Source organism: Nicotiana tabacum, chromosome 6 (genome assembly GCF_000715075.1).
Source record: "Nicotiana tabacum cultivar K326 chromosome 6, ASM71507v2, whole genome shotgun sequence".
Classification (NCBI taxonomy): Eukaryota; Viridiplantae; Streptophyta; class Magnoliopsida; order Solanales; family Solanaceae; genus Nicotiana; species Nicotiana tabacum.
Genome location: NC_134085.1, coordinates 1,282,978 through 1,309,532, shown reverse-complemented (window position 1 = coordinate 1,309,532; position 26,555 = coordinate 1,282,978). Strand labels below are relative to the sequence as shown.

The window sequence follows — 26,555 nt, the reverse complement described above, 5'->3', positions numbered from 1 at the left end:
TCATTAAATGCTTGGGATGAAAACTCAGCAGCATTATCAAGTCTAATAGACTTAATTGGATTATCGGGAAATTGTGCCCGTAATCGAATTATTTGTGCCATTAATTTTGCAAACGCGAGGTTGCGAGATGACAATAGGCACACATGAGACCATCTAGAAGATGCGTCTATTAAGACCATAAAATATCTAAACGACCCAATAGGTGGGTGAATAGGTCCACAAATGTACCCTTGTATACATTCCAAAAACGTAGGGGACTCAATTCCAACCTTTGTTGGTGATGGTCTAATAATTAACTTGCCTTGATAACAAGAAATGCAAGAAAATTCATTATTTAAAAGAATCTTTAAATTCTTTAATGGATGCCCATTTGAGTTTTCTATAATTCGTCTCATCATAATTGATCCAGGATGTCCCAATCGATCATGCCAAAGTACAAAAATATTGGAATCAGTAACCTTTTGGTTTACGGTAGAATGTGCCTCAACTGCACTAATTCTTGTCCAATACAGGCCATAAGATAAAGACGGGAACTTCTCAATAACCCTCTTTTGTCCAGAGACATTCTTGGTAACGATGAGATATTCAAGATTATTCTCATCTATTGTCTCAATATGATATCCATTTCGACGGATATCTTTAAAACTCAACAAGTTCCTCTTAGACTTGGAGGAGAACATTGCATTCTCTATGATAAGTATTGTTCCCTTAGGCAGAGTTATAGTAGCTCTTCCAGAGCCTTCAATTAATTTACTACTACCAAAAATTGTAGTAACATCTGCCTTACACATACTTAAATGAGAGAAATATTTCTTCTCTTTGAATATTGTATGTGTCGTACATGAATCAACTAAACAAATATTTTTACAATTGAACTTTAATCCAAGTTTGCTTTGTGGAATATCCATATTTGCTTCCAATAGTTTGGCATACAAAAGAAATAGACGAATAAATATTAGTATTTTCAGAGAAAAAGAAAGGAAAATAAATAAAGTTAACTCAATAATGACTTATAATGCAATTTCGAGCAATGCATATCTTATGTTACTATTCAGTCACTTACTATAATCATCTAAAAACATGCATTATGTCTATTAGAGTTAACAATGTTTTATGTGTCACACGTGATGCAGTATAAAAATACATATGTTAAAGTTTGTTGCTCCAGCAAACACATAACTATTCTATGTTCTAAGTTCTATCATTCATCATGTCTTCAACTATATTAAACTGTGTAAAACTGTGCATATGAAGATACAGCATACAAAATGATATTATATAACACAAAAAATCTAATATTATATTTGTGACAACCTCAATTCAATACAACTTTATTTTTGCAGTACAAAACATGAAACAGTTTTGCTAAATAATGCAAACGAAATTAATAATTGTCATACACCTTTTGAGATTGCATTTTACATCTGTGTTAATTAGTATCTAATACATGCATAACAAATGCATTCATCAGAACGGAAAAGGAAAAATAACAGAAGACATTTAAGGGGGCTGAAACAATTGTCCATATATAGTTAGATTATTTTGCTATTTGTTCTAAGATTGGTTTTTTTTTCTTTCAACAGAATACATATGTTGTGCATATATATATATATATGTATGTATGTATTCCAAAGTGTTCCAACGTTATTTTAATGAGCACGTGTTGTTTAAAACGAAAACAGAAGACTAAATAAACTGAAACATTGTTTAAAACGAATACTAGAACTATATTTAATCGAAACGAGCTAACATAATTTCATAAAATAAATAAAACTAATGACTACTACTTATGTAAAGAACTATGATTACATGATGTTTATTCACTAACTACTACGAATACGCAAAAATAAAATTTAAACTACTCAATCATCTTTAACCATGGAACCATCACCAATCAAGTGATCTATTTTCCCATTAGGGTGCTCAAAGAAGTCTGCCACATCCAAGTTGGTGATGTCAAAATCATTGTCAGAGACAAAATTGGCTTCAGGGCCTTTATTCTTTAGAGATGCTTGATAAAACTCAACCAAATGTCTTGGTACACGGCAAATATTTGTCCAATGCCCTTTTCCACCGCAACGATAACATTCAGTTTTTGAACCATTTGCCTTTGGCTTCTCATCTTTCCCTTTCCACTTTTGGTGGTTATTTTTCTTTGGGGGGTGATTAACACCAGGAAAATTTCTTCCTTGTCCACGGCCACGGCCACGACCATGACCACGACCACGAATAGGGCCACGGCCTTTTCCACGCTTAGTATAATGGGAAGACACCTCATCCACTTCAGGCAATGGTGTAGACCCAGTGGGTCGATTTTCGTGATTTCTCATGAGCAAGTCATTGTTTCGCTCAGCCACAAGGAGAAGAGAAATCAGCTCAGAGTACTTCTTGAAACATTTCTCTCTATACTGCTGTTGCAGGACCATATTGGAGGCATGAAACATTGTAAATATTTTTTTCAAGCATATCATAATCAGTGATAGTATCTCCACAAAGTTTCAATTTAGAGGTAATTCTGAACATTGCAGAATTATATTCAGAAACAGACTTAAAGTCTTTGAGCCTCAGATGAGCCCAATCATATCGTGCTTGTGGAAGAGTGACCAACTTTAAGTTGTCATATCTTTCCTTTAAGTCATTCCACAACACAAGTGGATCTTTGACTGTGAGATATTCTATTTTCAACCCTTCATCAAGGTGATGGCGCAAGAAAATCAAGGTCTTAGCACAGTCTTGGGTGGATGCTTTAGTTTTGTCTTTAATGGTGTCTCCAAGACCCATTTCTTCTAAATGGATTTCAGCATCTAACACCCATGTCATATAGTTCTTGCCCGAAATTTTAAGGGCAACGAACTTTCTTTTCATAATGTCAGTCATAATTAAAAGAGGAGAAAAGTTATACCTTAATCTTCTCAAAGAGCTTCTTGAGACGGTAGAGTCTCGTGCTGATAACGTGTTATAAAACAATAAAAGTAGAAGAACAATATTGCAGAGAAAGAGAGAGAGGAAATTCTTATTGAATTTTGGGATGATTTACAATGGGGTAAGACCCCTCTATTTATAGAGGAAAAAATGACTTAGCCACAAAGTAAAACTCTCTACAAGATACACATTCGCTCTAAATAGAATTCTATTCATAATAATGAAGGGCAAAAATAATTATTTCGTCTACTTCTATAGCGATTTGACCGTTCCGCTAGTGATGGCAATGGGGCGATGCGAGGGCGGATGCAGAGAGGGTTTGAACCTTATGCGAGGCGGTGCAAGTTTTAGCTTGTGCAGATATAAAGTGGTGCGGGGCAGGTTGATTTTCTTACAAAAAAGTTCTTGCGGGTTGCAGATTAATCCGGATTTGGCCAAGCAAGAAGCATATACTAATGATGCAATCACGCAATAATGACTTTAGCTGGATAGAAGAGCTTTGATTGTTACAACAGTCTAGTATTGTACTATATAATCCCAATATTATATTTGCACGTGAATGAATAACATTAGCTCCTTTTTTGGGCAAGTGTTATTTATTAATATCAGCTTCTTTACTCCTCCTGCTTCTTCACTTGCACACTTCAGTACATTCTTTTATTGACCATTTTAATAGTTGTTACTGTTGAGGATTTTAAGATGGAAAAGTCTTAAAAAAAAGGTGAATGGGAAATAAAGGAAAAATGAAATTTTTGAGTAAAATTTTAAGTTTTCATTTCTTGAAACATTGTCTCATATTGGAAGAGGAAAAAGATTTTGGTGGGTATATATACAACTGCTCTTCTTGTAGCTCTTAAAGAGTTAAGAAGAAGGAAAGCCTCACGCCGTCGTCGTCGCTCGCTCGGCTCGGCTTGGGCTTCGGCTTCGGCTTTGGTCAAATGATTGATTGATTAATTTTTTGGACCAAATTTATTTGTTAATAGTGAATATTAACGTAATTCTGAGTTCTCCTCCTTTGTTGTGCATTGTTTTAAACTACAAACAAAGCAACCGTAAATGTGATTTGCTGCCGAACTTTGTGTTCGCTGAAACAATGGGGTTTGAAGTACCGCTACACCAATGTGTAATTCGTTCTATCCTGGAAGGAAATAATTCATAACATTGGGTATTAGGAGGAGATTAAATTCCTTAAGGAAACACTGTGAATTTAGTGGGTTCGAATTAATAACTGTTTCGTTTATATGTACGTTTATACGCTAACTTTCTTTTCTCCAGCATTATTATTTACAAATACAACAAGTTAGAAGATATGAACCAATAGTTACCTCTCAATTCTCATCATTCATGTTGATTAATTGTGAGTGTTTTAAATTCATCATTTTTGTTATTGAGGGTTTTGGTTTATGCATTTATCACTACAATTCAAATAGTGAATTACTTGGTGAGAAGTTAATGATAGAGAGTTATCATATATTTTTAAACATCTCAAATTGGAAAGACTAAAAATTCAAAGAAATTCAGACATGATGAGTATTGCGTGTGATAGTTCTTTAAAACCTAGTATTAGCTATTTTCTTCTTCTCAAACTACTGCCCGAAAAAAGAAAAAAGAAACTTAGTAAAACAGTTTGTTGTTACATTCATCTTAAATCCTTAACTGACATGAAAAATTCCAACCAAACGATCAAAAAAAAAACTAACAAGAAGAAGAAGAAATTAAGCGGGGGAGGGCGGGGCGGATGAATGTGGGTGTAGGTGTGAGTGTGAGTGTGAGTGTGAGTGTGAGTGTGAGGTGGGTAGACGTGGGTAAAAATACTATACGAGGCAGAACTTGACGGGTTAAATTTTGCGGATTAAAATAAAGAGGAATTTTCAGAAACTACTATTGTTTAGTGGCTATTAATTTTCTATAGCTACCATATACGTAATTACTTTCTATAGCTACTATTCAGTTATTACGGTAGTGTATTCGCTGTATTCGCGTTATTGTATTCATGAATACAACAACAAAAAATGCCTAAAAATCAGGGCAATCCAGCTGTACGCGCATGTATTCACATGTATTCGCACCATGCATTCATGAATACAATAGCAAATAGCGCCTAAAATCAGGACAGTCAGCTGTACGCACATATTTTCACATGTATTCGCGCCATGCATTCATGAATACAACAGCAAAAGCGCCTAAAATCAGGGTAGTCCAGCTGTACGCGTATGTATTCACAGAGGCGTATCTAAGCCTTACGGTATAGGTTCACGTGAATCCATACTCCTTTCCCTAAACCATGTATAATAATATTATATTTCTTGAGAATTACATAATTATACGCTTGTGAACCCGTACTCAAAGACTCCTATGGTTCAATAATCATTGGGTGCACCTCTACGAGTGAAATTGGTGGTTCAAATCCCACTCCGGACAGTCTTGTTTTCGGCACGGAGTATAGATATATATGTAAAAATCACTAAAAATTTAAAAAAATATACTTTTGAACCTATAATTTCAAAAGTGTAGTGGGTATATGGTAGATACTAAAGTTAAACTCGTCAAATATAAATTCTAAATTCGCATCTTCACAATAGTGCACTCATCCTCTTGAAATCCTGGATCCGCCTCTGTGTATTCACATGTATTCGTCTTATGTATTTATGAATACAATAACGACAATCACCTTAAAAATAGGTATGTCCAACTGTCTAATTGAAAGAAAGAGAGAGGAAAGACATATTAACGTATTTCATGCTTTATTTCATGCATTAATGATAATATATATCATAAATATTTAATTTGTTATAAAATATAAAATATAGCTATAAAAATAATATTTTAAAATAATTTTAATTTATAATAAATAATATATATACATTTTCTTTAGGAGGTAAAATTTCCAAAACAAAATTCATACCGCATCTGCATCGCACAGCGCTGTCCCGCTTGCCGTCCCCAGTTTTCAAATCTTGACAACCACTAGTTATATACTTATATTTGTGATTCGCTAATGTGTAAATGCGGGTGCAATTATGAGAAAAGGACAACACTACACCGTGCACGTGGTATTTACTTTCGCATCACAATCAAAATCTCAGCCTCTTCTTAAATTTCATCACGTTTATAATTTAACAGAGTTTGTCTTCAGGGAATTATTAGATCGCATATGCTAACTGGGGCCGTGTGTCATGATGTGAATTGCGTCATTGATCCAATTCCAAATTTATATTTCGCAATTTCATAATTCAATTTTTTAACGTCTAAGTGACCCTTGGATGCAAATTAAGAGAATGTGTATTTGTTCTCATAAGAATAATTGGGTTCCCTACTTTTCAATTTTTAGCCCATATTTCAATTTACAACTAACTAACCCCAAAAATAATAGGCTAATACTCAAAATTCAACTCCAATAAATTCTAAAAATTACTATTTAATTTCTAAAAAAGATTGCTCAAGCTTTTAAGTTAATTTTTAAATCGGTAACTATGATTCAAATATTAGTTCAACAAACCAAATCATTTGGGTGGTGAAAATTAGATTTTTAACAAGTTTAAATATGTGGGTTTAAATTTCAAATTTGATTCTGTGAGAAATTTAGAGTGGATATTATTTAGACTTGTTAAAAATAGTATAAGGAGGTTGTATATAAAATTTGAAGTCATTTAATGGAGATTTAGATTGGTTTTGAACAAGAATTATAACTGAAAATCGTAGAAGTTCATCTATAAACGATTATATAAAGGTGTATAATAGTGTATAAGATGTGTTTATACACTCATATACACTATCATACAAGATTATACAAAATTATACAAAAAATTGACTTCGTCTTCTACCTTGTGTCTTTTCTAAAATTTAACTCAAATCTTGCTCAAAACTACTCCAAATCACTTCAAATTTAAATTTTGAACTCCTTTTGATATTTTCAACCAATTGGAACAACACTCAATCCAAACAACTAACAAACTCAAAACATCTTATTTTCGAAAGCAAAGCTTTGAATGGTCTTCAATGGTGGACTTCTACTCTTCAATTTTCTGACACTGCAAACAGGGGGAGAAGCAAAAATACACGGCCCCTTGAAGCATATGTAGAAGATGTAAGAAGAAGTGAGAGTGAAAGCAATTGTTGTGAGATTTAACTCCATAGCTTTTAGAAGCAATGGTTGTAAGAACACAAATTTTGAATTTGCTAATACTTTCAAAATATATACAATATGGGCTAGGTTGGGTAAAACTTAAAAATATGGGCCGTTTTTTGTTATGGGGTGAAGTCATGTATATTTTCTTGTGATTCTTTCATTATTACTCTCCAATTCCATTTATGTAAATTTATTTCATTTTTAATTCGTGCCCAAAAAAAAATTAATCATTTTCTTATTTGGAACAATTTACCTTTGTACAATGATTTATAGCCACACAAAATATATGTACTTTATTTTACAATATAATTTTAAAAAATTTCTCTTTTTTCTTAAAATTCGTGTCCGGTCAAATAGGGTCACATAAATTTAAATTAAGAGAGTATATTTTGTTGATAGTACGGATTAAGCAAAACTAACTTGGGACTTTTTTGCTGTTATTTTTATTTTATGTTATGCTATGTTATTTTATTATGAGTCTATTGATAGTACTAATATATCGTCTCTTGTCGTTGTGTTGAGCCGAGGGTCTCCTGGAAACAGCCTCTCTGTCCCTCGGGGTAGGGGTAAGGTCTGTGTACATATTACCCTCCCCAGACCCCACTTGTGGGATTATACTGAGTTGTTGTTGTTGTTGTTGTAACTTGGGATTTTTGAGAATTTGCCAACTTTCTACACATTTCGCCTTATAAAAATTAATTAATTAAATATGAATATTTTAAAATTAAATAGTCGTATTATCTTTTGAAATATAAACAATTAGTATAAAAAGTTTTAAGTTGTTTTTGTCTATAATAATCTAATAAGATTCAAATGTCCAATCGCTACAAAAATACAGACAAACGAGAGAAATTTGACATAAGTTCACCTCATTTATCTTGAAAAACTAGAAAATTTTTGGGATTTAGTTTTGTGACTTGGTAGTGCTTTTGGTAATTATTTTATTTGCTGATTTGGAGAAAAGGGGAAGTCTTTCTCGACAAAAGTTTAATTAGGTGTCCGGGGTATTTTAGTTCTCACAAAAGTTTTAACACAATCATGATTAGGAGTGGCAAACGGGTGGATCAGGTCGAAAACGGGTAATGAAAAAACGAACAAATTATCCGATCCGACTCATATTTAATACAGATAAAAAAGGATTAACCGGCGGATAATATGAGTAACCATATTTTCCATGACTTCTTGCATATAATCACTTTTGAAAGAATTTTTAGTCTCCATAGCTTGAGGAACTCCCGATTTAAGACTTTACAAATGTAAAAGTTAGACCCATTGGTTATGCATTGGTTACCCATTGGTTATCCATTTTCTAAATGAATAATATGGTTCTGTCACGACCCGGATTTCCCACCATCGGGTGTCGTGATGGCGTCTACTATCGGAGCTAGGCAAGCCAAATATTTAAACCATCTTTCCTGCTTTCTTTCAAACAATATAATACACGAGACAAAATTTAAGCGGAAGACTTTAAATCTAAAGCAACTGAAAACCAAAAGTGCAGAAGTTTAATACACATCACTACCCAAGATCTGGTGTCACTAGCTCACGGACTACTACAAAATACTACAAACAATGTCTGAAAGGAAATACATCATGTTTGTCGGATACAAGATGAACAAACGAAAAACATGGAAAGGGGCTTCGGCCTGCGAATGCCAGCTAGGCTACCTCGAGAGTCCCTGGACTGAAAATAGCTCCCAGAAGTCCTACTGCTGTGGTCCGTAAGCTGCTCCCTGATCTGTGCACAAAAATGCACAGAGTGTAGCATCAGCACAACTGACCCCATGTGCTGGTAACTGCCTGGCCTAACCCCCGCGAAGTAGTGACGAGGCTAAACAGGACCTAACACAATTAACCTGTACCGATATATATACAAGTGCAAGTAAACAATAACAAGGTAATACAAAGTAAAGCTAGGAGGGGACATGCTATCGGGGAGTAACAGATGAAAATGAAATATCGGAAATAAACAGAAGAAACTCCGGTTCCTATATATATGTATATATATATATATATATATATATATATATATATATATATATATATTGGACAGCGTACCACACGATTTCATAATATTATATATAAGTGGACGGCGTGCCACACGATCCAATAATATCATATAAAAGTGGACGGCGTGCCACACGGTCCCATAATATCATATATAAGTGGACGGCGTGCCACACGATCCCATAATATCATATATAAGTGGACGGCGTGCCACACGATCCCATAATATCATATAAAAGTGGACGGCGTGCCACACGATCCCATAATATCATATATAAACATTTGATTTTGTAAGGAGAGTCCCATTAGGGGAAATCAACAACATATCACTCTAACCCGGCAAAGGTACAACTAACAGCCCAAAATATCCTGACAAGGGAGAGTATATATATCGGTCTACCCATCCCGGCAAGGGAGTAATCACAACACATTCTCTTTTTAAAATCCCTTCTTCCTCAACTAACACATTCATGTTCGAGCTAACACTCCAAAAGTACACCAATCACAATTTTACCTCAACCGTTCACATTATATGAAACTCATCAAATAAACAAGGAGATTGTGTCACGCTATTCGAATTAAAAGCAATTAAGACTCACGGTCATGCTAGACTCCGGTGCATAGATAACCATCACCATGCCTATACACCGTACTCCACATTAGCAAGTAGCAAATAATATCCTAATCCTATTCCCTCAAGCCAAAGTTAGAACAAACACTTACCTCGAATGCTCCAAACTCAACTCACGCTTCTAGTATAGCTTTACCTCTTGATTCCACCACCAATCCGCTCAAATCTAGTCATAAGTTACTTAATCACATTACTAATTACTAAATGAACCACTCCTCATGCATGAAAAATAAATTTTACAAGGTTTTTCCCAAAATGGTCAAAAAATACCCCCCGGACCCACGTGGTCGAAACTCGAGGTTCGGACTAAAACCCGGTTACCCATTCTCCCACGAATCCAAATATATGATTTGTTTTGAAATCGAACCTCAAATTGAGGTCCAACTTCTCAATTTGTAGAAAGCCTAGGTTCTATCCAAAACACTCAATTTCCCCCATGAAAATCTTTGATTTGAATTTGAAATCATGTTAAAAGATGTCAAGGAATAAAGAAATTAAGTTAGAAATCACTTACCAATCATTTTGGAGAAGAAAAGTTGTTTGAAAAATTGCCTCTTAAGTTTTGGATTTTTGAAAAGTGGATAATGACTGAAAATCCCGAATTTATATATATGCTGGGGGCTAGTGCGGACCGCGCAGAAATGCATCGCGGCCGCGTGGCTGCCTGCGTGGACCGCGCGGAAATGTATCGCGGCCGCGCCGAGGGAGGGAAGAAGTGGGCTTTCTGAACCCACCCAGCGCGGACCGCACTGATTTGGTGCGCGACCGCGCTGGTCAACCTGGCTACCGACCCTCTGAACCCCCACCACGCGGACTGCACAGAAAAGCACTGCAACCGCATGGCTGCCAGCGCGGACCGCGTGGAAACGGCCGCAGCCGCGCTGGGCCTGCAACACCTGAACCTGCATTTTTTTTAAGTCTAAGACCTCCCGGGCCCCACTCAAAACTCACCCAAGCCCTCGGGGCTCCAAACCAAACCTACATATGATCTTATAAATATCTTACGGTCTCATTTGTGCGATAACATCATATACGTAGAATCAAGCCTCAAAACACATGATTTTCTTTCAATTTTCATAAAACTCAAATTCCCCATTTTAAGTCCGAAACACGTCATATGACATCCGTTTTTAGCCAAACTTTACAGATAGTGCTTAAAACATATTTAAGACTCGTACCGGGCGTCGGAACCAAAATACGAGCCCGATACTACAGTTTTCTAATCAATTTCCTTCTTCATTTTCCTTTATTAATTTCAGAAAACAATTTCACACAAAATTTCATTTCTCGGGCTTGAGACCTCGGAATTTAATTCCGGGCACATGCCCAAGTCCCATATTTTTCTACGGACCCTCCGGGACCGTCGAATCACAGGTCCGGGTCCGTTTACCCAAAATGTTGACCGAAGTCAATATTATGCATATTAATATCAAAATCCATCAAATTGTTTTCACAAAATTCACATATTCTAACATAAAAACTTTCCGGCTATGCGCCCGAACTGTGCACGCAAATTGAGACAACTAAAAGCGAGGTTTTCAAGGCCTCGAAAGCGCGGAACAAGGAAGAACTACGGTGATGACCCTTTGGGTCGTCACAGGTTCTTATCCATATTTAACCTGTTTTTAAAATATTCATTATCCAACCCATTTTTAATGGATAACATGGGTGGTTAACTATTTGTTTTAACCATTTTACCATCCCTAATCATGGTCGTGTTTTAGTTTTGGAGATGTGTAGCACATATGTTCTTACCATTTTGAAAATCTACGAAAAGGAAAGCAAAACTAATTTATATTATAACTATACATGTAGTGCTAGCTGACGAGCGCAAAACATAATACGAAATTGATGCTCGCTAGCTAAAGATAGTATAATTTAATTATCGTCTTCACAGGTATTGAATTTAAATAATGTTCAAGTAATTTCTGGTTTAACGCAATCCAAGATAATAAACACTTTAATTGGAATGATTATGAACTACACTTAAAGACTAAAAGTAAAGCAGTTGACAATTGATTTGGAAAAACTAATGATTAGCATAATTGGATTAATATCAGTGTGAGAAATAAGTGTCGTGACATGATAAGTCCAAGCTTATTATCCTGGAATTGACACTGGTAAATTTCACTATTAATGTTCTATTGATTCTCTCGAATTCAACAGGTTATTATCCTATTATTCTGACTCAGGCTCCTCTCTCGATTAAATCTAAACCGTTCAAATAAGCTAATATGATGTGCGGTGAAACTTACAAGAATCTATTGGTAAGAATGGTCTAAGAGAAATTTCTCTCGAATATTTCTCAATCTTAATTCAAAAGGTAAATCACAAAGCTCTTTTCATTACTTTAAACAAGTACCAAAATAAATTAAGGCATATGTTGCAACAATATTCAATATTACGATCCTTTTCCGATTAAACACGATTAATGAATAAAATCACAACTAGAGTTAAAACTCTTTCAATAAATTCAAACAATCAAACAATAATCAAATCCATAGAGAACAACCAAGTCACAAAATCATATCGAACCCTAAGGGAAACTACTCCATAGGAAGTTATACAAATAGAGTTAATGAATAAGAACATTTCAACCCAACATTACAATCCAAACTCTCATATTGAATTAATGGAAAGATGATGAATCTTGTGTCTTGAAGCCTCCAATGCTCTCCAAAAGCTCCCAAGGTCAAAAGTCCACTAAAAATTGTATTTTTGATGTATTTATACTATGTAGGAACTAGTTCAGACAAAACTACCCTTTACAAACTGAAGAGGGATAATTGGACCACGAAAATACACTGGCGCGGCACGCCATGCACCACCCCATTGATCCACGTCCAATCCGCACTCAATAGTGAGTGGAGACGATCGTTGGAAGAATAGTAGCCAACAAGAGTCGGGGTCGATTTCCACAGGGAGTTTATAAGGGGAGTTAGAGTAAACACTTGATGAGAGTACGTGAAACAACTCAATTACAATTCCTGACACAGATTTTTTGTTTTATAAGTCGAATTAACACTAACAAATATAAACTAACTAGAAGAAACTAGAATTATTTTTGATGTTTTTATCAAAAGGGAAAAAACTCAGGGATGTAACCTTCACCTAGGTGCTAACCTAATGGGTAAATCATGTTAATGCTTGTTGTAGTGACCAGAGTAATTATAACTTCCAACTCTCAATTACCCACTCAATATCTCATGATTATAGAGTGATCATGCCCAATTCGCTTTCTCAAGTCCAAATAGGTATCAATTCAAATTGATATGAGCTCAAGTCGGGTTTTCCCTATCTCTAGTTCAAACCCTTTAAATTAGACTAGCCAAAATCTTAACTAGTCCAATTTCTTGTTAGTCAAGTTTTTCTAGACTAAGCTTTTTGTTTCTCAAGTAAGAACCAAACTAGATAGACATGAATCAATGTTTGAAATCATTAATTCTAGAAATAATGCATAAACAAGGCTAAATAATAAACATCCAATCATAAACAAGCACTATATTAATTACACATAAGGTTTACACACTAGGGTTGAGACACAACCCTAGAGAAAATCTAGCTACTCATGCTAGAAAGTGAAGAAAACAAAGAAGGAGAACTAATTAAAGCCATAAACTAAGATTAAATTGATAAAACTAATGATTCTTCACTTAAAATTGTCACTACTTTCCCAAAACAACAAAATATTATCGCTACTGCTCAAGATAATACAAAACTTGCGCTAAAAAAGTTTTTTTTCGTCTACTTATAGTGCTTTAAAATTCACTGACAAAAATGCCCTTCGGAAGGTTCAACGGCTGCGCAATTCCATGTGCGGTCTGCATTTTGCTTGTCTTCTTCAGTTGGAGAGTTTCTACAGCCGCACAATTCCGTCTGCGACTGCACTTTAACTTCCGCGGTTGCACTTTTCCTTCTGCGGCTGCACTTTTGGCAAGGCTTCACACGTGGTCGTTTGCATCTTCTCTGAACTTTTTTTGAGTTCTTATCAGTGCAACCAGATTTTGCGGCGGCACATTTAGGGGTCATTTGGTATGAGGTATAAGAAGGTATAAGGGTGGTATAAAAATTTAATACCACCTTAATACTCTGTTTAGTTAGCAAATCAAGTATAAGTTATTCCGGTGTTAATTTTAATACTGGGATAACTTATACCTTATAGAAGGTGGGGTAATTAGCATCGGTATAACTTATACCTTCTTCTTAGAAATTATGCAATTGTCATTCTTAATACAACATACCAAACAATAAATAAACAACAATCCTAGCATAATTAATCCCAGTATAACTTATCCTAATATAACTTATACCGGTATAAATCGTATTCCAACCAAACGACCCCTTAGCGTGAGGACCGCATTTCTTCTTTGAACTTAGGTATATATGATTGCATAGTAAAAAAAAAAAAAAAACTGATAGTAATTAATAAAAGAACGACTGCTTTCTTTTATTTAATTTGATTTAATATTTAAAAGACTAACTTAAGTAGTTAGATTAAAATATTTAAGAAATTGCATTAACTGGTTTAATTTTAACTTAATTATACATAAAATCACGCAAACGAAGCGCTTGGTGGACAAACATAGTACAATTAAATAAAGTCATTCACGTGCAAATGAGAAGTGGTGACTGGGTTTTATAACTTTTTCTCTTTTATTAGGTACCTTTACTTTACTGGTTAGGTTTTGTGCCATGCAGCACGAAATAATTATTGTCACTTTGTATTCTAGTTATCTAGTAGCACCACGTGACAATCTAATGCCAAAAAATTATTGAATACTTAGTTATCATGAGAATAGATCGTATGTCATATGGATGGCAAATAAGCGGGTCGGATCGGATATAAGATAAATTAAAAATAATAAACGATCTATATTTAATACGGATAAAAATAGGTTAATCGACGGATAATATAGTTACCCATATTATCCATAATTTCTTGAATACGATCACTTTTGGAAGAATTCACAGTCTTCCAAACTTGAGAAACATTTAATTTGAGGCTTTACAAATATAAAAATTAAACCCATTAATTATCTATTGATTAAATAAATAATATAATTCTTATTTATATTTGACCCATTTTTAAAAAGTTCATTGTCTAGCCTTACAATCTATTCTCATGATAACTATTCTATAATTTTTTGGCATTAGATTGTCGCGTGGTGCTACTACGACATTATATGTTAAAAAAACTAGGGGCGACAATTTGACCCTTTTCCGTTTTTTGTTTACAAATTTAGCAAAAAGGTGAAAGAAACATTTGGTATAACACGTGTGATATTTTGTTTGTTTATTGAAGTTGAGGCCTCAGACACTGCCAAGAAGTTGGGCACCACAAATTAATGGTCTCGAAAAATATCACAACAATAAACGGCTGGCAACGTGTCAAAATGGTCATGAACGATATGAAATGCTACTCTTGCCCTATGTTAATATTTGAGGTTATCCACACTCACTAATACAAAAGTAATAGATAAATCCTCCAAATTCTTCACCAAAAAAATTAATACTTCATTCAAGGTTATCACTTGACACCTCTTCATAAAATATACGTTATGTAATTAAATAAAAGAAGCTTTTTCGTGGGTTTAATTGTTCTATATAAAATTTATATGTGACAGTAATTTATACATTTCATCACTACAATTGAAATAGTGAATTATTGTTGAGAAGTTAATGATAAACTGTTGTCATATATTCTTAAACATCTCAAATGCAAAGACTAAAAATTCAAAGGAATTGAGACATGATGAGTATAGCATGTGATGGTTCCTTAAAACTTAGTATAGCTATTTTTTTTCTTCTCAGCCTATTGCCCGAGAAAAGAAAGAAGAAACTTAGTAAAACAGTTTGTTGTTGAACTTACCTTAAATCCTTAACTGACATGAAAAATTCTAACCAAACGATCAAAAAGAAATAAAACTAACAAAATAAAGAAGAAGAAAAAACTAAGCGGGCCGGGGCAGATAGATGTGGGCAGGGGCGGATGCACGCCTAATGAAGCTATGTCACACGACACTGCTTTGTCGAATTTTTTACTAAATATATATATATATATATATATATATATATATATATATATATATATTAATACTGTGAGAAAATAGATAAGTAGAAAACAATAATACCATTTGACATAAATTATCCTTTGATTATTTTCTAGAAGGTTAGATGTTCAAACTCAATTAGCATTTTCTTTTCTAAAATATTTGAGAGAGCGTGTATGGTTAAAAATTGTGATAAAGTAGAATTGAACCCAGGATTTTTTCTAACTGGAAACTCAACAAAACCAATAGACTAAGAATATTTCTTGTCTAGAAGTATGATAATTGAAGTTATAATTCTCATATTTCTATAAATTTTGACACCGCTCACAAAAATTCTTGCGTAAGCCCCTGGATATGGGTGTAGGTGTGGGGTGTATAGACGAGTCCGGAACCAAAATATGGTTCGGACTCAAAGAACCGAAATGTATAGAAAAAAAAATGGTACCAATTTTATATATAACGCCCTTTTAAATGGTGCTATACCTTAACGGTTGTTTGCACAGTTAAGTATAACTCCCTTTTAAAAGGCGTTGTATATATAACGCCTTAATAAAATGCGTTATATATATTATGTGGACCCACCAATAATTCTTCTGGGCTTAACTGACATAACAATAATTCAAATGGGTATAGCGCCTTAGCAAATGCGCTATACTTCCCATAATTGTAACCTCCAGACTGGTTTTTGCCTTATTTAAAGAGGTTAAAGATTTTGTAAAAATCCATTCATAAACATTTCCAAGTCTTCTGAAATATTTCTTCGTTAAGTTATTTTGCATTTTATCATAATGTCTGAAGAGCGAAGAATTAGGGTTTCATTATATTGAGGGAGAGGAGGGGGTGAGGTTGTGGTAGCGAATAACTCAGTAAGCTATAATTTATCTCCACAGTGTCATGTTAAGTTGCCACTTACAATGGAGTACGATACATTGGTATCGTTGTTATGTAAAAAAAATGAGTGTGAGCAAACGTTCGGTGAATATTAAAGTACCGGAAGATATCCGTATTCTATGACTCCGCAAGGGATTGCTTGTTATGCTGAGTTTAACATCGAAGACGATGAAAGTCTGAGAGATTTTTTGAGTACTCTGGATAAATACCGAGAAATTCTCGTGATAAAACTATTGGAAATGTACGTCAAGGCTGAAGACGTTCGCAATAATAAGGATACGCAAAGTAGGGATATCCCTCAATCATCGAGTGATTACTTTGGAGCTGTTTTAGCCGAACAAGTTCTAGGTAAAAGAGTTTGGCCTGATCTAAACTTATCTCCACGAGCGAATGAGGAGAGAGGAAATAATTTGTCTTTACATTATCCACAATCTGAGTAATAAACTTCAATTTTCCTTTGTGTTAAGATGTATATTTTTGTGTATTGAATTTCTATTAACAGTCATATATCCATAGGGAATACTGCCATATATGAATTACAAGTTATGAACCAACGCCCACTTGGAATATGCCTAGTTTTGATGTGTTGGATCATGATGGTCCATCCGGGAGTCATCATCAACAGGGTAATGTTCATCATGAGATATCAACACATTATGATTTGTAAGTGAATATATAAAGCTATATGCAAAGTTTGGATCAATTTGAGTAACTCATTATTTTATTGATTGCGCAGTAAAAACGAGCAACTTGAAGGACATGTCCTTACTCAATTTCCCGAAGACGAAATATTTAATCGGGATCTGAAAGATACGCAGAGTCAGGAAGAGAATAGTGATTATGACAATAATGCCGATGAGTCTGGAGATGACACACCCTTCCTTGACGAGGGTGATGATAAGGAGAAAGAGAATGTTGAACCTGATTTGACGAGGGAGCATGCTCCACCTCCTGTTAGACCAAGAGTGTACGATTCCCACGTATCGTTTCATTCAAGGGAGATTCTCTACCTTGGTCATTTGCCAAGTATGTCGAATGCAGATGCCCCCACAAGGGATACTGATGAAATTCGGACAGCAATGTGGGATAAATCTAGAGCAACGGTGCTGTCAAAGGGCATACTTTTTCATCATAAAGCGCACCTAAGCAGGGCGGTGAAAATGTACAACGTAAAAAAGTATCGTGAGATGATGGTATGGGAGTCATCTCCGGATGTATACAAGGTTATTTACCGTAGATGGTTTACGAGTGTAAGCACGTGATTTTTGACCCTCCCCGAGAATTTTCACATTTTTAGCGTGAATATGTGAAATTGGGTCTAATATAGCCATTTTAACTATTTTTACTTTATTTCGTTGCAAAAAGAAAAAATCACAAAAAAATACATATATAAATTTTAGTTTATACATTTCTCATAAACGTGGTAAAAATACAAAAATTATACTTTATTTTGGTACTTTATATAAATTCGAAAATTACAAAAATATATAGTTCTATTAATGTTTGCAGTCATTATAATTTTGAAAAATACAAAAAAAAATATTACTTCATATTTTTGTCTTTATTAAAAAAACGAAAATTACAAAAAAATAGTTTTATTAATATTCTATAGTCATTTTAACTTTGAAAAATACAAAAAAATATTACTTCATATTTTATCTTAATATTTAAAAAACAAAAATTACAAAAATAGTTTTATTAATATTTTGTAGCTATTTTAAATCTTGAAAAAATATTTAAAAAGATATAGTTTTGGTAGTTATTTTGCTTACATAGGACTAGTTAAGCAACGTCATGTTCCTATTTCTCGGGTCCGGGCAAAAGAATAATATTCGGGTTCAAACTACCCGGTTTTAGGCCTAATTTCGGACCTAGCCCATAATAAACCGAGTCCAGGACACATGGGGAACCCCACCACGCGTGGGGGACACAAGTCTCGAACCCCACCACGCGTGGGCTCATTTCCCTGGGCAAAGCCATGTCAAATACACGGACAAACATTTGGAAAAGGGGGGGATTTTTGAAAATTGGGTAGAGGATACTGTTCATCATCTTCTTCTTCTTCAAAAGAAGAAGAAGAAACCCTAGCGGAACCAAACTAACCTCCTCCTCCCAGCTCCACCATCGTCACTAACCAGTCGACGAGCAAACAGACCCTTCCACTGTCATCGTCGGACCCATCACCTTCCCCTCGTCGACCACCAGCGTACACCACCCTACTCCAAAACCCTCACGTAAAACCACCCGAAAACAAAACCAACGTCGCAACCAACTCCTCCTCCCACCTTCACCACCGAGCAACCAGCCCCCCTCGTCGTCATTTCCAGACGACAACCAAACAACCCGTCACCTCCACGTCCAAACACCATCGCCCAAACACCACATCCATCAACACCCTGAAACCACCACCGGACAGTCCCGACCGTAGCGGCTTCACCATTTTTAGTCCGACGAGCAGCTGTTGCTGCGTGCCAAGCAGCTGTGGCTGCGTTTCTGAGCAGCTGTCGTTGCGCGTCTTAACCTTCCCATCGTGACCCATCTCCGACCTGCTGCATCGTCCAACCAGCTTCCCCCCGTTGTCGCTGTCCTCCACCAAACAGACCATCGACCATCTTAGCCCAGTTCCCTCCAAAACTGCCCCTTCCACACATCCAAACGGCCCTTCTGTTGCAGCTTCATGTACCAGTTGCTGCGTCGGAGATACAGCAGCAACCAACAATCTTGGGCGTTGACAGTTTTGGGGTCCAAGCTTTCCATCGAGGTCGTCTTTGGTTCGCCGAGGTGTTTGTCCGAGGTTTCGTCGTTGTTCCGCGTCCAGTGAGGTCTGGCTTGAATTCCGTCGGGGTCGTGTTTGTCGTCCTGAGTTTGCCGAGGTTCAAAGGTTAGTAAACCTCAAGCATTAAATAAGGAGATGTTATGTCAAAAGTTCAAAAAATGCAATATAGAAATTGGTGTGATAATTTTCTGCTTATGTTTTCACCATATGCGTTTTGTTCATTTGTGGTGTTATGTATTTTTGTTTATTTGATATCATTTAATTAAGTAGGGTTAGTTGTTCTATGACACAGTTTAACGTCAATTTGTTCGTCTTTTCCCTTGCTTAGTTCATTCGGACAAAACTAGCATTACTTGTTGTTATTACTTCCAAAACACTCATTTTGCTAGATTCCTTTTATTAAATTTGTAACGAGTTATGAGATTTCAGTTGTAAATAGGCTATAAGGTTTAGTATTGTTAAAGGCATAAAATGGCATCCTTTTAAAAACATAAAAAAAATAAAAAAATAATAATAAAAAAAAAATATAAGTAAAATGAGACGAGCCTCGCCAAATAAAAGGGACAAATTGCGGGGACCTCTAAATGTATATACTAAGTACTTAGATTCCGGGACGGGCCGTTTAGCAAATTTCACGGCCCTACCCAAAAATAATAATGCGCTAGTTGCTTTAGGCGCGCCTTTAATAATGTTATCTCCCTAAACTCGGGTGCACATCTATGTGACCCAAATCCAAATCTCAACGAAATCGAAATGTGTCTCTAATCACGGGTACATTGACTGTGACGTGGTCTGAGATGCATTTCCATGACGTTGCAAATTCAATTTTTTTCTTAAAAAAAAATAAATGGGACGAGCCTCGACAGACAAAAAATGCAAATTGCGGGGCCCTCAGTAAATACTTGTTTTAAATTTATTTAGAATTCAGGAGGGCCTCTTAGCGAATTTCGTGACCTTCCCAAAATAATAACACGATAGTCTCTTTAAGCGCGTGTTTAATAATCTACTTTCTTAAACTCGGGTGTGCATTTCATGTGACCCAAATCCAAATCTCAAAACATCAAATAAAATGCGTTCCAGATTGTGGGTGCATTTCATGTGACGCAGTCCAAAGACGTGTTTTAAGCGATGTTCACATTCTTGTAAAAACAATAATAATAAAGCGGTTAAAAGTTAAAATTTGCACATAAGTTCATATTCGTATAAAATCAGATAATCAAGTCAAATATAACAGTTGAGCGACCGTGCTAGAACCACGGAAACTCGGGAATGCCTAACACCTTCTCCCGGGTTAACAGAATTCCTTATCCGGATTTCTGGTACACAGACTGTAATATGGAGTCATTCATTTCCTCGATTCGGGATTAAAATTGGTGACTTGGGACACCCTAAATCTCCCAAGTGGCGACTCTGAAATAATTAAACCAATCCCGTTTCGATTGTCCTTTAATTGGAAAAAACTCCCTTGTACCCCCTCGGGTACGGAAAAAGGAGGTGTGACAGCTCTGGCGACTCTGCTGGGGATGAACACCCAGAACCACTGGTTCAGGGTTAAGAATTCGAGCTTAGAATAATTGTTATTATTTGGCTTTATTTATTATCTGATTATTACATGTTTTGAGCCTAATGTGCGAAATGCTGCTTTTACCGCTATGATATTATTTGAACTGTATATAAACTGTGCTGAAACCCTTCTCTTCTTACCTCTGGGGATGTGCTTACTGGTTGAGACTCCCTGTTCTGTTAGTGTCGTACCCTAAATAAAAGAGGCTCGGAAAGTTTCTAAGTCGGCTGGCCTTTTGGTTCCCGGAAAGGAGCTCCTTCCTCAGCTCTAGTTGTCCGCTCGGGTACACTGTCTAGAACACCGACCCAGGTTTTGAACATAGAATAACGTGACTTCATGCCGGATCCCTAGTAGGAACGTTTATTTGCATCATGTGCATTTGACTTAGGGGACTCAACACAGGGGTTGGGTCCGTCTAGGACAGGCAACCTGGAAATAATAGACCATTTTTGGCATCCTGAGTGCTACATGTTGTATTTATTCAAGGGTGAATGGGTCATTTGGCGGACCAATGATATTTGCGGACAAATGACACTCCTTATCATTCTGATCACGTTAAATAATAAAGTTGCACGATTTTTTTTATTAAGCATGCTATAATATTAATTAAGCACATGGGGAACATTGTGGAATTCAAGAAGCCTTGGTATTACGCATGTCCCCCACGCTTCATTTTTGGGAAAAAGCGCATGGGGAACATTTGCGAAATCCAAGATGTCTTGGAAATCCTTATGTTTCCCATGCCACATTTTTGAAAATAATAATAAATATAAAAAATAAAAATACATATAAAAACAAAGCATGAAAATTGAAAAGATTTTGTATGTTTCCATCATTTTCCACGGATTAAAAAAAAACGGAAAAAATGAGAAAATAACAGTGTAGAGATATAACTACTTATTTTAATAAGAAAAAAAAAACGAATGTCCGAGTAGTATCGAAACTCTGCCGAAATTTTGAAAATGAAAAAAAATGTCTTATTAGTTTGTTATATTAAAAGCAAATGAAAAATAGAAAAACAAATCATCATTGTTCTGTCAAAAAATATAGAAAAGAAAATAGTTTGTTTTGCCATGAAAATGAAAATGAAAAAGAGTCTTGTTTTTAAAATGTTTTATTTTATTTTATTTGTCTATGAAAATGCCAAAAATAAAATAAAAAGAGTCAGGCGTTGAACGTGATTTTATTATTTGTTCCAAAATAAATCTGTATATAATCCAAAAAAAATCAAAAATATTTTGATTCTTCTTTAAAAATTCAAGCATTTCTTTTATTAAAGGAAAAAATTCCAAAAAAAAAAAACATTTTCTTTAGAATAAGAAAAACAAATGAAAAAGAAGGAATGTTTTATGTTTTACGTTAGTTAGTTTGTTTGTTATGAACGAAAAATAATAGTTTGTTTGTTTGCTATATAAAAAAAAAGAGAATAGAAAATGGAAAAGGGTCTTCTCCAAAATAGTTTATTTGCCCGAACTACGCGGGTTTGATTCTTACCGGATGTGAGATACGTAGGCAACCCTCATCGGGTCGAACCCCACCTTTTTTGCTAAAAAGCCAAAAACAAATAAAAAAAAACAAAAAAAAAACATGCCAAAGATTTTTAATTTTGTCGTAAATAAGTCTAGTGATGTAACTTCCCCCTTTACAAAAAAATAGCAAAAACAAATATGTCAAATTTTAATTGTCATAAAGAAGTCGGGTGCCGCTGTTTTATCAAGACATAGCCGAATGTTCCCGAAAGGGACGCCGGAAGGCTGACTTTGCATAAACTGCCACCTTTGGGTCATTTTTTAAGACTTGGTCCAGTTGACCCACACAGCCTTAAAAAATCTTCGTCCCCGAGACGTTGAAAGGCCGTATTTGCAATATTGAGTTTTCTAATTTGGAAAACGATAAAAAGAGTCATGAATAAGTCAGGTGATGTTGTTTTGTCATAAATAGCCGAATGTTCCCGAAAGGGACGCCGGAAGGCTGACTTTGCATAAACAGCCACATTTTGGGTCATGTCTAGGAGTTTGGTCCAGTTGACCCACACAGCCTTAAAAGGTTTCGTCCCCGAGACGCTGAAGGGCCGTGTTTTGCAACACCAAGTTTTTATTATAATTTTAAAAAAAAAAGAGTCGACGGTCAGGTGAATACCGTTCAAATTTTGTCATAATAAGCCGAGCCAGCTTCGGCCGCGTCTTAAACCGTTCTTGCCAAAATAGCCTTAGAGTATCTTTCAGTTGTCGAAAGGTTATTTTCGTAAAAGAATGGACAAGTTTGTAAAGTGTCAAAATAATCCTCCCCGGCCTCAAAATTCATGTGAAAAATTGGAAGGGGCCACATTTGCAAAAATAACTGTTTGGTTGCATTTGTCGAACAGAGAAAGGGAGCTAGCCTTTTGTTTTTGAGTTTATAAATCTTTTGATTAGAATAATGTGGGTTGCTTGAGTTTCAAGTTTGTAGGTCATATTCAAACCTTTGAAACCCAGTTTGTTCTAATATGGAAAATGTTTAGTATTGTTTATCTTTCAGCGGCACGAACTACGCAAGGTCTGATTCATGCGGGCTCATGATACGTAGGCAATCTCCATAAGATTCGACCACAACAAAAAAAAATAAAAAAATAAGAATTTTTTTTTACAAAATATAATAAAATACAGGGGTTCCCAAAGTACTTCAAAGGGGAAAATAAGCAAGTCGGGATGACGCATGTTGTTTGAAGCAGGGATAACGCATGTTGTTTGAAGCAAAGCATGTTAGAAACGGTTAACTGCCTAGGGGCATTGCATCCTCAATGTGTTGTTATCAAATCTGTTAAACTCTAAACGCTAACAAGTTTGTTGTTTTTCGAATCTCAAACAGTTAGTTGTTAAAGAATTCTGGCAAAACACCCTTACCAAACTAGATCCAAAGGACCGATAACAACAAGCATGACTACTTCAGAGAATAGTACCGAGGAAGAAAGGCCGATGAGCCAGTTGTTAAAGGAAGCGATGGAAAAGATAGAAAGGATGGGACAAGAGATGAATGCAATGCAGCTAGCTCTAGCCAAAGCACAAAAGAGCCCTGAGCCACTAGGGCACGTGCCCGAATACCCCCACTCCGGCCCTTCAACAAGCCTCCCAAATCACCGTTGTCTTCAGGAGAGAAGCCCCCATGATTCCCAAGCTCCACCATCCCATCAACCTCTCCCGACACCAAATGTTCCCACTTTTGTGGGATCCACATCAGCCATCTTGCACAGAACGACCAGTGAGCCATTGTTTCAGGCTCACGATACGCAATACTATCCCTTTGAGCCTACATTCCATGCCCCCGAGCCACATGCTTACAATCCACACTTGGAGGTACCAACAGAGATCGAAAAGCCGGTTAAAGCCCCTGAACAGGATGAGGTGTTGAGAAAGTTCAAAAGCTTGGAGCAGTCCTTCAGGAACCTGCACGGTTTGGGCAACCAGGTCAGCGTAGCATACAAAGATCTATGCCCTTTCCCAGACGTCCAACTCCCAGCTGGGTTCAAGATGCCTAAGTTTGATTTATATGAAGGGCACGGTGATCCCATGGCACATTTGCGGGGATTCTGTAGCAAAATGAGAGGGGCAGGCGGCAAGGATGAGCTGCTAATAGCTTATTTCGGCCAGAGTCTGAGCGGATCTGCACTAGAATGGTATACCAGGCAGGATTCCAGTAGGTGGTATACTTGGGATGATCTGGCGCAGGCTTTCGCAGGTCATTTCCAGTACAATCTCGAGATAGTCCCTGACCGTCTCACATTGCTGAGGACTGGAAAGAAGCCTGGGGAAAGTTTTCGTGAGTTTGGTTTCCGCTGGAGAGAACAAGCGGCCAGAGTTGATCCTCCCATGAAAGAGGGAGAAATGGTGGACTACTTCTTGCAAACACTTGATCCAACTTACTTTGGTCACTTGGTGACAACGGTTGGGAAATCCTTCAATGAAGTGGTAAAGATAGCGGTCATGATAGAGGAGGGCCTAAGGTCTGACAAAATCCTAAATTACTCAGCGCTCAAGGCAACGACCCAAGCTATTCAGAGCGGCGTGGGAGGTGTGCTCGAGGTCGCATCAGTCGAAGCAGGTACTGGGTCCAAATTCAGAGGTCCTTCCCCTCACTACCAGCCCAGGCCCAGTCATACAAATTATCCACACACTCCATACAACCTTCCACAACCCTACTACCCACCATCAGAGCCACTCTTTTCAGACCATCATGCCCAAGCCTGCCCCCCAGCTCCACATAATCCGCCTCAATATTATCCTTCGAACAAGGTCCGGTCGCAGGGTCAACCATCAGGTCACCCCCGCTGGCGAGAGCCAACACCACGTAATGCATTCTTGCCTTCACATCATTTCCAAGCACCCAACGACCCTGGAAAACAGGGGCATGGGGGAAAACAAAGGCAAGGAAACAATTTCACGCCAATTGGGGAGTCCTACGCAAGTTTGTTTGAAAAGCTAAAGCTTTCAGGACTGATTGAGCCGCTCCTTGGCTATACTCCAGATCCATATGCAAAAGGGTTCAATCCTGCTGTACGATGCATGTACCACTCTAATGTCCAAGGACATAGCATTGAAGATTGTCGTTCTTTGAAAAAGGAAATGGAAAGAATGATTCACGAAGGGGCAATTGTGATCGACGACAGTGACAGGGAGCACGCGAATCATCTTGAGAACTTGTTGATTGATGTTGATAATACTGAAGTTGGGGATGGTCTTGGCAATGTTGATATAGAGCTCAATGGCTAAAATGTCATGCTTTGCAGTTGGAAGATACTCCATTTTGGGTCAGCCGGAGATGCCGTGCTTGGATAGTTGGAAAGACACTCCATTTTGGGTCAACCGGAGAGGATCTTTGATGGTCTATTTTGGTGTCATTTCCGTTGTTCGGATTATTAGGATTGTAATTCGGATTTGTTTTGTGTCAATATCTTTCCGCTTATCTTTCCGTTTTGCCATAGCGGTTTGTTTAAGTTTTGTCCAAGTTGTTTAGGATTTTATTCCGGTTTGCTTTGTTTTTAAAACCATTTGTTCAGTCCAATGCAAAAATTCAGTCTTTGATTATTCCCAGTCATCTTTCTGTTTAGTCATTATGTCATTTTTATTCAGCACCGATTCTAGTTACATGACATGCACACACAGTTTGGGCCTAGTCTTTAAAGTTAATCATAAAACCCCAGAAAGGCGATCAAACCATTTAAAGAAAATAAGGACGGTTTGAGATTATTTGGAGCCCGAGTCATGTGGAACTGGGGCAAGTTAAACACAAAGAAAACCGTTAAAGAAAGATTCGCCTAAATTGGCATGAGGGTCGTTCATAATAATGAGAATGAGAGTGTCGCCCAACGGTGTTTTAGAAGTGACAAATGAACAAATAGATGTTGAATATAATTGTCAAGTCTAGCACCATCAGAAGAGGCTACAAATTTAAATTGTGTTGTTTGCACTTGGCATGTTTTGAAGACTGGAATGACGAAGGCATTTTGTTCAGCTACCTAAACACTTTATCCTTCGTTACCCCTTTTGAGCCTTATTTATTTTCTTTCATACCCCTCGTCCGGAATTAGTAGCAACGAATAGAATACGCAA

The 26,555-nt window shown here is 36.5% G+C and overlaps 1 protein-coding gene across 1 annotated transcript; it reads right to left on the bottom strand.

Moving 5' to 3' along the window:
- Positions 1-1,862: 1,862 nt before the first annotated feature.
- Positions 1,863-2,426, bottom strand: LOC142181551 (uncharacterized). Its single transcript, XM_075254465.1, has one exon. It carries the CDS (start codon positions 2,424-2,426, stop codon positions 1,863-1,865), a length of 564 nt encoding a protein of 187 aa, XP_075110566.1.
- Positions 2,427-26,555: the final 24,129 nt, after the last annotated feature.